The following is a 10,759-nucleotide window of genomic DNA, read 5'->3' as shown; positions in this document are numbered from 1 at the left end:
AAAAGCACTGTTTGGGAGTCGTCTGACTGAGGGTGCCCAAGTTGGTCCTCATGTGCTCAAGATGATCGAGGACATAGAGAGGCTTGAGACTTTAGGATGTGGCTTGGATGCAGAATTACAAATGGATTTAATTCTGCAATCCTTGTCTGANTAGTTCTCACAAATTGATTGGGGGGCCCAAGGAGGTATTTTAATTCTGAGCCCTTATTTGCTTGGGCTTTTGGCAGTCAACTTGATTGGCTCAATAAGGTATTTTATTCGCTGAGGTATTCTCAACTCCCAATCTCACATCTCTGTTGTCGCGAACATTCCTCTCTCTTGCTAATCCTCTGAAATTCTCCGTCTTTTAATTGTGGATTTATCGAAAATCCAAAGCATCCGATATCTCCTCTAAGGAGGTTTGTTGTGATATTCTATTTCTAATTCTAATTATTTCATCATTTTATTTGTTGGTTCTACCAGGAGCACGTATTTAGGTTTCTTGATTAGGGATAAAATAAATTTTGTTTTTGTCTCGCAAGGGACCTGAAACTAATCCTTTTTGTGAAATTCGTTCATCACATGGTTTTTTAGGGCAACAAGATAAATCCTAATTTGAAGCTAAAAGATTGTGGTTAGTGGTTTTTAATTATTGTATTATTCGATCCTTAAAATTTTTGTATAAGGATTTTGGGTACTGTTGATCTCTTCAAAAAAATTCAAGAATTTTGTGTACTGGAGCACAAGTTTTTCAACAATTGAACTCATTGGGTTGTCATTAAACAAGTTTTAATTCCAAGATGTTTTTAAACGAACAATTGGATAAATTCAAGAAGCAGCAAGAGAAGTGTCAGGCAACTCTCACCAGCATTGCTGCCAAATCTTCAAAGACTTCATCGTCTAGGGCCACACCTGTAGCGGCATCACCTGCACCAAGGGCTCCTGCTCCTGCTGTCAAATTTTCAAATGATACAGAGAGACTTCAACATATTAATAGCATCCGAAAAGCCCCTGTTGGGGCTCAGATTAAGCGTGTTATAGACCTTCTCTTGGAGGTTCTAGTCTAACCTTTTTCCTTTTTAGTCCATAATGCAAACGCTTAGATTAAATTTGCTATATATATACTGTAACCCTAAATTTCTAATAGCTATTGTATCAGCAGTGCATATAATTAACAACGCACAGGTTATGGTTGCTTATTTTTGATGGTGCATATAGTTGTTGAGACTCCAAATGATGATTACTTTAGTTCATAGCCAAATAGCAAAATGTTTTGAAGCGGAAAAATACTTTTGGGAGGTTATTGGAGGAGGAAGGGTTTTAATGATACAGTTACTTTTGGCAAGATGATATTAGCCTAGTTTGGATTAAGATGTTCTTTGTCTTGAAGTGATTGTGGGTTTTAAGGACGACTTGAGGAAGACCCTAGGTTGTCTCAACCGGGACAGTTGGAAGCATGGTATGGTAGTTGGCTGTTTTGGTTTTAAAGTGGTAAGGGTTCTTCGGCATATGGGGAAATTATTAGAGTTCAGGACAAATGCTGTAGTGTAAGATTGTAGCAATTCTAGCTGATGGCTGCATATGTGGAAATTATTGGAGTTTGGGACGAATGCTCTAGTGTAAGATTGTAGCAATTGTAGCTGGTGATTGTCAGGTTCATAGTTGATTTTTCTAGTAGTTGGGAGAGTCAGAAAACAAGAATGTTTTATGGTTTATTATTGTCTCATTATATTTGTTTTCTAGTGGGCGCTGATGCCTAAATATTTATCAATTCCCTGTCAAAGAAAGTCCTGAAATATGGCATTCAGTTTGTGTGGCCTGGACCCATTGAAATCATACAAGTAATGATTCTGGCAGATTATGAAGTGTGCTGATGTTCTGGTGTAAGGAATTTAGATTCAGAGGACGATATACAATAGCTGTTGAGTGTAGTATATTTTATGTCATATTCCCTCCCTTTTCTCTTTCCCTGGGTCTTTCTTCCTCCTCATTGTGTGTTTATCCTTTCCTCTGAATTTTAGATGTTAAGGAGGAAATGCTAACACCCGACTTTGCTAAGACCACTTGAGAAGTTAAAACCATCTCATGAGTTGTTTTATGAATGTCTACAGACAAGGCAAGCCTTTACACCTGAGCAAATTAATGAAGCATGCTACGTTGATGCGAAAGCCAACAAAGCTGTCTTTGACAGCTTGAGGAACAACCCAAAAGTCCACTATGATGGAAGACGCTTCTCCTACAAGGTAACTGTCAACTCTCAAATATTTGCACCTGCAAACCCTGTGAATTGGCATATTTTGGAATTACTAGTCAAGTCATGATTAATGTGATGGTTACTGACTTTCTTTCGCCTCCCTAGAATATGACATTTTTTGTAATATTTTCATATAGTCCAAGCATGATGTGAAGGAGAAGAGTGAACTACTTGTTTTAATTCGAAAATTTCCAGAGGGAATTGCTGTCATCGATCTTAAAGATGCATACCCAACTGTGATGGAGGACTTACAGGTATATAAAAATTTGTTCTCTTTCTTGTGTTGAAAATTTTTCATCAGCATACACAGAATTTATGTATGAGCACTTCAGTTTGGAGTATGGAAACCTCTAGAGGGTTCATCTTGTCATGAAGCCATAAGTGGACCTTTTACTTTGGTTTCTTTTTGACAATGTGATGTTTTTGAGCATTATGACTGTATACCGCGACCAAGGCTTATTGGTGATTGATACTGTTGGAAAATGATGAGATGCTTAAGAACTGCAGATGCATCATTGTTCTTGTAATTTATGGATGCTGAGGCTAATAGGATGGAATTGTAAGATCATCTTGCCTGATTGAGTTGTGAAGGACAAAAGTCAATAGTCATTATGAAATGAGACAGTTTTCTTTTATGGAACACATGAAATTTGGCTTTGGTTGGCCTTGGAGATTATTGGAGAATTTGATACAAGCTTTGAAATCTCTAGATTCACCTCTGCTTGGATGCCAGTAATTTTAAAATCTTGCAACCCTGCAAAAGGAGCCATTATGAATACCAATATGTTTTTTTTTTTCCTTTCTCATGTGGTGTTTGTGTGTCTCTCTTTCTCTCTGGTTCTGGTTTTAGGAAACCTCTTTTCTTTTATTTCTTGCAAATAGGTTTTTGGTCACCTATAATGTATAGATTATGTGCATATAGTTCTCAATTGAAATTTTAAACAGCAGCTTTAGCACAAGAGTTACCTGTTAAAGTGAGAGAAGGTAAGAGCACATTCCAAATTGTAATTTGTGGTACTGCATTTTTTAGTGCTTGCTTGCTGGGCAGAGTATTAAATTTTGAACTTTTTTGTGTTATCTCTGTATCTTTAAGTACAAAGTCATTTCTTTTGTAGGCTTTAAAAGCTGCAGGCCAGATTTGGCTGTTGTCAAATTTTGATTCACAAGAAGATATTGCCTACCCTAATGACCCCAGAGTGCCAATTAAGGTGGATGATGACCTTAAGCAACTTTTCCGAGAGATTGAATTACCTCGTGACATGCTTGATATTGAGAAGGATCTTGCAAAGACTGGTATGAAGCCTGCCACCAATACTGCACAGAGGAGGGCTGCAGCACAGGTACAGGGCATTTCCACCAAGGCCAAGCCTAAGAAGAAGAAGCATGAGATCAGCAAGAGAACCAAGCTTACCAATGCACATCTTCCGGAGCTTTTTCAGAATCTCAATGGCTCTTGAAACTTGAGGCTATATCAAGACTTTGTTGGACTGCCCATTCAGACAGAGATAGCCATATTTTGACTTGGACATTGTGCACCTTTGCTAGTCGAGGGTTAATGTAGATAAGGATCTTCTGAGATAGCACTAAGATGATGTGATTTGGTGCATGCTTTTTATCAAGTGAATTGCCGTGCTGTGGTCTAAGATTTTTTCATGGCTTAAAATTGCCTTCAACAACTTCATCTCTAATTCAAACTTCACGTTTGTAGTTGTGATTGATGGTTGCTCTGTTATGATATAATTCTAATACTATAGGGTTAAATGCCTTGAAGCGGAGGAATAATGTGGGGTTTGCAAGCTTGATACCGTGAAAATATGCTTTCACTTTTATCAGTTTTCAATACCTAGCTTGAAAGGGACTTGAATGTTTCTAACTTCGGAGTATAATCACATATTTGCCTTCTCGGATATAACACATTTTGGCAATTTTATTTTGGGCCCGGAGCAGAAACTTATCTCTTATACCATTTGGGTTCACAGAGCAAATCATTGGTCCGTTTGTTTAATTATTTGTGTACTATTCTATCCTTATCTTATTCAAAATACACATTTGTTTTTTTATTTTGAAAAACCTATTTTATTTTATTCAATTACTTTTAAACTCCATAAGTTTGTTAATTTAACTAAACACCTTCCAAAAAAAGTTTAGAAATTAACAAAAACACTCTCATCCACCGACACTTTTCAGATTCCGGCCACCATCGTCAAAAGGTGGCTAGAATCTGGTATAATGGCACACTATTGGTTGGATCTGACCGGTAGTGCGTCAATCTATCATTTTTCGGCTAGATCAACTGTAGATCTGGCCAGAAAATGCTAGATCAACGACTAAAGACCTGGCTGTTGACGAGCAGATCTTTGGCCGTAGCTGATCATCAACGACAGTCATATCTTTGGCCGTCGTTGACAACCAAACATGACCAGATCTGATCATAGATATGGCTTTTTCCAACCAGATCCAAGATGGATTTGGTTGGAAAAAGTCATCTCGGTGTATGACCTGCTAGATCCAGTCGGTCGTGTGGCGATACGGTGACTCCGACCACCCTCCGACGGTCGTGTGACGATACGGCGACTTCGACCACCCTCTGACGGTGGTGGCCGACTGCCAGTATTTAATGGGTGGGTGGGGGTGTTTTTGTAATTTTTAATGCTTTTATTACAGGGGTGTTTAGTAAATTAGCAAACCTAGGGGATGTTTTTGTTAATTTTCAAATCATACCTCATTATTCTCACCAAACTCTTACTTTTTCAAAAATACTATCCAAAATACTAAAACAAATGGACCCATAAGTTCCTACTCTTTTCTTCTATTCCAATTCCATTTAATCAAATTTTGTACTTGGTTGTTGGCCGTGTTTACAACACTGTTTTAAAAGCCAGACCGGATCGTCCGGTTCGACCGAGACCCAGTCTTAACTTCGGCCGAATTAATATAAAAATCGGAAATAATATAAAACCCGCTTTAAACCAGTAACAAACCGGATAAATAGTATCAGCCTGCCGGTCCGACTGGCCCGGGGTTTAAACCGGTTCACTAACTAGCAAATCTAATCCCTAAAAAACCAATTCCTAAACCTAATTTGCTTCATTTCGTTCTTCTCTTCTCCGAACTGCAAACCACAGCTTCCATTTTCATCTCCAAAGTACAACATCCACTTTCATCGTGACTTCGGCAATACCGGCACCACGCGAGTAAAGAGAACGAATTAGGAAGGAGGTCGAACTCATCAAGTTCAATTTTTCTTTAAGTTCAAAGATTGGTAGAGTAACAAGCAAAGAAACAAACACCAGAACACCCATCCAGCATCAATAGCTTTTTGGATTTTTCTTTGTGCTGGTGCCTGGGTATGTTCCCCTTTTGGTTGAGAGTTTTCTGTTTGGATCTGTTGGTTGTATTGGCTTTTCCCCTTAGCTTCTTCTTCTTTTGCGTGTCTGTCTTCAGTTTTGTAGCTCTCTGCTTTGGGTTCATGCAGTTGTGGTGCTGGTCTTTGCTATCTTCCCCAAGCAGACTGATCATCTCACCATGTATACTTTGCATGCAGTGACCAGCAACACACGACAGGACACAATTTACACGTGTTCTCCATGCACCTTAACCAATAGAAGACCTGCACAAACACCTATTGGCACAAAAGACATCATCATGAGCTACGACATAAGAGCATGTAAGCCTCCAATCGTCGCACGATACCGACATCATGGCTGACGTACTAGTCATCATAGCACTCACATACCTTCTCTCTATATAAAAGCTATCATGGCCAAGAGAGGAAGAGAGACACATGAAAAAGGGACAGAAAGAAAGAAACAGAGAAAAATAGGAGAAAAGATTTCAATTCAAAAAAGGGAAAAAGAGAGAGGAATTCCAAAGCCTTTCTCTCTGATCCCAAGGTCTCCGGGCGTCCAATAGGTTGGGATACGTTTTTTGATTACCGAAAAACTCATCTTATTGTATCCCCCAAACACATGCAGTCAAATAACATAACAGTGGACGTAGGCCTTATTCCTTTTCTGGCCAAACCACTTTAAAAACGTTGGAACTTCTCTCCAGCTCCCCTACCGTCGACCGAGAGGCATATTATCGCCTTTGCCAGTCATAGCATGCAAAACGGGTCCCATATGTTGGTTCCCAAGAACCACGCACCCATCTTGCTCGATTCTCCCAAGAGTCAATCGAGTATCTCAGGTTAGTGTGTTTCTTCATCTTGGCACTTTAGTCAGTGCGAAAAATCACATCAACACTTTCCAAATGAAGAAATGAGAACAGGCAAAAATTAACAGCAATGCTATTGTACCAGTAACACAGTATGAGCTAGTAATAATAATTTTCATAAGAATTGAGGGAGATTTGGCCCTACCAAACTAGTTTCATTTCATATTTGGCAAAAAATTTCTAACCCTAGGATTTTGAAACCAAAGGGATGAGCTATGCCAATAACGTTACTAAGCCAGCAAATAAAGATGAGTTGAAGAAATGATGGAGAGAGTCGAGATCGTACCTATGTAAACGTTGCAGCGAGAGTTTTGTACATTGTTGGAGTTGGAGAAGAAAGGACGACAAATTGGAAGTTGTTAGAATGAAGTGGAAGGAAGAGATAAGGAGAGGGGGTCAATTAATCAATGATTTGTCTGGAGATTTTTTTTTTTTTTTCCCCCTTTATTTGTGTTGTGGTGGTTGTCTATATATATATATATATATATAGAACCTCTCTATAGTGATACTTTATATAAGAATAACCTTTATGTAGTCATAAAAAATTCTGGTCCCAACTTAGGCCAGTTATAAATAAGAATAAATTTCACATTGTAATAAGTTATAGTTTTCTTAAGTCTCATCTTAAGGAACTTGCCTCTACATACTAATAATTGTATGTATATTATAAAAATATATATGTTACATTACATTAAATGTTTAAGATAAAATAAAATATTTATCTAAAGTTGTTTGAAAAAATGATTTATGTTTTAAAGTTGTTACCATATCTTTTATCTTGCAGGTACGTAATAAGTCACCAACATGGACGCCTTCTTGCTGATGTCAAAATATTTCTAACTGCATGTTTAGAGCTTCTTGGCACAAAACTTTTGATATTTCCGTACTATATTTATCCTCAAGATTATCTCATTCATTTTTTTGTCTAATTCCAGTAATGATTTCTTCTTCAGTTAAAGCATACACGACTTGTTACTCATTTGGATGATTAAGGGAGATATTAATATCCATTTGATTAGTGTAGTGAAGTTGTCAAATCTGATCAGTCAGTTTTGTAATGACTTTTTGATATTCATTTCCATACTATCATAATACTACTAAAACAATGAATTGAAATCCTAATACTATTAAAACATGAATTATAAAATAAGAAACCAAAACAATAATTTTTTAATCAAAACAATAATTATTGTAACTATACCTCTATTAAGTTGTCAAATTTGATCTCTGGTGAAGTTGCCAAATCTGATCACTCAATTTTGTAATGGCTTTTTGATATCCATTTTCATACTATCATAATGCTACTAAAACAATGTATTGAAATCCTAATACTACTAAAACATGAATTATAAAATAAGAAACCAAAACAATAATTTTTTAATCAAAACAATAGTTATTATAACTACACCTCTATTAAGTTATAACCTCCTCATAGTAACAAATTTAGTTGGTCCCAACATTATGATTATAGAGAGGTTCTACTATATATATAACAGAAAAATTATTTGATTACCTTTTTCTTTAAGAGTAAAAATGAAAAAAAAAAATCAATTTCTAATTGAATTTATCTCTCATTAGATTTTTGGATAATAATACCTTTATCATAATTTATACTTAACTGTTCTCCATTTTCCCCTACACTACCTCTAAACAAATTAAAATTCTTATTAATAATATAAGTTTTATTCATTCAATCTTTTCAAAGCACAAAGCCAAAATTCTAACACTTGTGTGTGTTTTTTAAGCTTCTTTTTTTTTTTTTTTTTTTNTTTGAATTATGAACTTCTCCGCGGCAAAGTCTGCTTTTTATAAATATTCATCGCGACTCTTCATTTTCGAAAAAATTTCAAAACACATCCGAGAGAAAAAAATTCCCTATTTCAATCCAGAGTTTTTCCAGTATTCCCCATCACATTTCTTCACTCCTTAACCTTTCTAAACACCAAAACAACTCATTTTAGCAAAGATCTTTGTGAAAAAATTGAAGAAAATTGTGGGTTAAAGAATTTGGGGCTTTTGCAATCTAGGTTGTTTTTGGCTAAATTGGTGGTGAATATGTCCTAGTTTTGGTAAGATTTCGAGTTCTCCAAGGTTTTAATTGACAATTTCGAGTTTAAAGTTGTAGATCTGAAAATTTTGGATTGTTGATTGAGTTGTGGATTTTTCGTATTATTGTGCTTTGATTTTGTTTGAGGAAGTGTAGATTGTGAATGGTGTGGTGTTGAGGAGTTTGAGTTTGAATTTTGGGAGTGTTTTGTGAAGTTTGGACGAATCGAAGTTTGGGGGTCTAGGTGCGATTTTTGGAAGTGTGATATTTTTGCAGGATTGATTGTGGTTGATAGTAGGGTGCTTAGAGTTGAATTGTTGAGTTAGAATTGTTGAGTTAGAATTGTGGTTTGGGGAAAATGCTGCTCAAAGTACTCTCTAAGGGTAAAGGAAAAAGGGAAGAAGGTAGATGACCGATTTGTTAATGAGAAGGCTCGGAAACGATATGAAGGGGCAATCCAAAGGAAAGATAAGGGATTTATTGCCGAGCGGGGGTTGACCACTGTTTATGCTGAAGAGTGGAGTGAAAGGCGAAAGTGGAATGCATTTATGGATGAACCTACACATGCAGCCGTGGAGTCGATAGTAAGAGAGTTTTACGCCAACGTCCTTGATTGTGATCCTGGTCATGTGTTTGTGAGGGGTATTGATGTGGCATTTAATGTGAAGGTCATCAATGAATTTTTTCACTTGCCTTTGATTGACCCTGATGAGTATCTGGAGTTTAAGAAGAGACAATTTCAGGAGGATGAAATCCTTAAGGTTATAGCAAAATCGGATACCCCTTGGGAGGTTTTAAAAAAGGGAAAAATAAGCATCAAGGGAACCAATCTGACTCCGACAGCTAGGTTGTGGTAGTATTTTGTGTGTGCGCGAATGATGCCGAAAACACATTATAGTTCAGTCACTTTTGACAAGGCATTGCTGCTTTACTCTATTGCCATTAGAAAGAAGATGGATGTGGGGAACACCATCTTGAATAGTATACCGAATTCAGCCCAACCAGGGCGAGGGAGTTTCTCTTTCCCACATCTCATCACCGAGCTGTGCATTAAAGCAGGAGTATAAAAGGAGGATGATGAACCACTTATCCATGCTGCCCTAGCTCTAAACACAGCCTATTATCAAAAGCTACTTGAGCGTCAACCCAGTGAGTAGCCCAACACCAGGACAAAACGACAGAGAACCACACAAGGCACTGCCACATCATCCAGTTCCACAGCAACTATGAAGGAGATGATGTAGTAGATGTTGGGTTAGATGAAACGGATGGCAAAACGTCAGGATTGGCTGGCAGAGCAGACCCAGATAATGTATGATATGCAGCGCAGTTGCTTCACCAAGCTCAACGTTGATACTTCGAAATTCCAATGGGCTGACTGGGATTCAGAAGAATGGATAGGCTTCGACTCAGAAGAAGACGATACTGAGGGAGAGGAGGAGGTCGAAGAATGAACCTGAACACCTGTTTTTGTATTTTATTTTCTTTGTTTTAGTTGTTTTTGTATTTCATTTCGAACATTGAACTAAATTGCTTTTTGTTTTGGATGGTTTAAAGTTTGTTTTAAATTTCCTAGTAGTTGTAAAGGCGAGATTAGGATTGTAATATTTTCATATTAGTTAGTGAACTTTTCTAACACTGTAATAACTGCTTTTCTACTAGTATACTTTAGAACATATACAATAAAAACATATATAATTAAGATATGAAAATAGTTGGGCCCAAATTTTTCTTTACTTACAAAACATAATTCTTTACATATATCAAAATAACAAGTACAAAAACTTAGCGACAGTGGACAGTAATGCCAATCCTCCCTGCTTGTCGACGTCCTTCCGAGCGCTGCTCACCTATTTCCTGCAAAAATATGGAAAAACAATGGGGTGAGCATAAAAATGCTCAGTAAGTAAATCCCTTAACTCTTCTCCTTCTTAGGTTCTTTCCTTACTTAATTCTTTCTCTGTTTCTTACCCTCACTGTTCTTTTCTTTCTTTCTACTTCTCTTTGTTCTTTCTTTCTTATTCTTTCTATTCTTCCTAACCATGATGAAATTCATGGCAATATGCATGAATAAAATGCATATGCAATAATGCATAAAATGCTTTTGCTTTCTTATTTCTATTTTCTTGTTCTATTTCTTTTCTTTTCTTTCTTGTTTTTCTTTTCTTTTCTTGGCTTGTTCAAGCCTTCTCATTCTTTCTTATTCTTATTCTTTCTTTTCTTATTCTTTGCCGATCGGATTCGGTTGATGTATGGATTAGGAA

General features: G+C 36.9%; 1 protein-coding gene across 1 annotated transcript; it reads left to right on the top strand.

The window, feature by feature from the left end:
* Positions 1 to 253: 253 nt before the first annotated feature.
* LOC116139696 lies at positions 254 to 3,921 on the top strand. Its single transcript, XM_031425356.1, has 4 exons — positions 254 to 1,034; positions 2,091 to 2,222; positions 2,371 to 2,487; positions 3,349 to 3,921. Exons 1-4 carry the CDS (start codon positions 780 to 782, stop codon positions 3,688 to 3,690), a joined length of 846 nt encoding a protein of 281 aa, XP_031281216.1. The 5' UTR covers positions 254 to 779; the 3' UTR covers positions 3,691 to 3,921.
* Positions 3,922 to 10,759: the final 6,838 nt, after the last annotated feature.

This window comes from Pistacia vera, unplaced genomic scaffold (assembly GCF_008641045.1).
Source record: "Pistacia vera cultivar Batoury unplaced genomic scaffold, PisVer_v2 Contig357, whole genome shotgun sequence".
Classification (NCBI taxonomy): Eukaryota; Viridiplantae; Streptophyta; class Magnoliopsida; order Sapindales; family Anacardiaceae; genus Pistacia; species Pistacia vera.
This window is presented reverse-complemented; position numbering and strand designations above follow the sequence as displayed.

What these genes read in the sequence shown, in the direction of transcription:
- LOC116139696 (XM_031425356.1), top strand. Translation starts at nt 780, where the DNA reads ATGTTTTTAAACGAACAATTGGATAAATTCAAGAAGCAGCAAGAGAAG. An exon ending in GAAGACGCTTCTCCTACAAG is followed by an intron (nt 2,223 to 2,370) that starts GTAACTGTCAAC and finishes ATTTTCATATAG; the next exon opens with TCCAAGCATGATGTGAAGGA. An exon ending in CTGTGATGGAGGACTTACAG is followed by an intron (nt 2,488 to 3,348) that starts GTATATAAAAAT and finishes TTTCTTTTGTAG; the next exon opens with GCTTTAAAAGCTGCAGGCCA.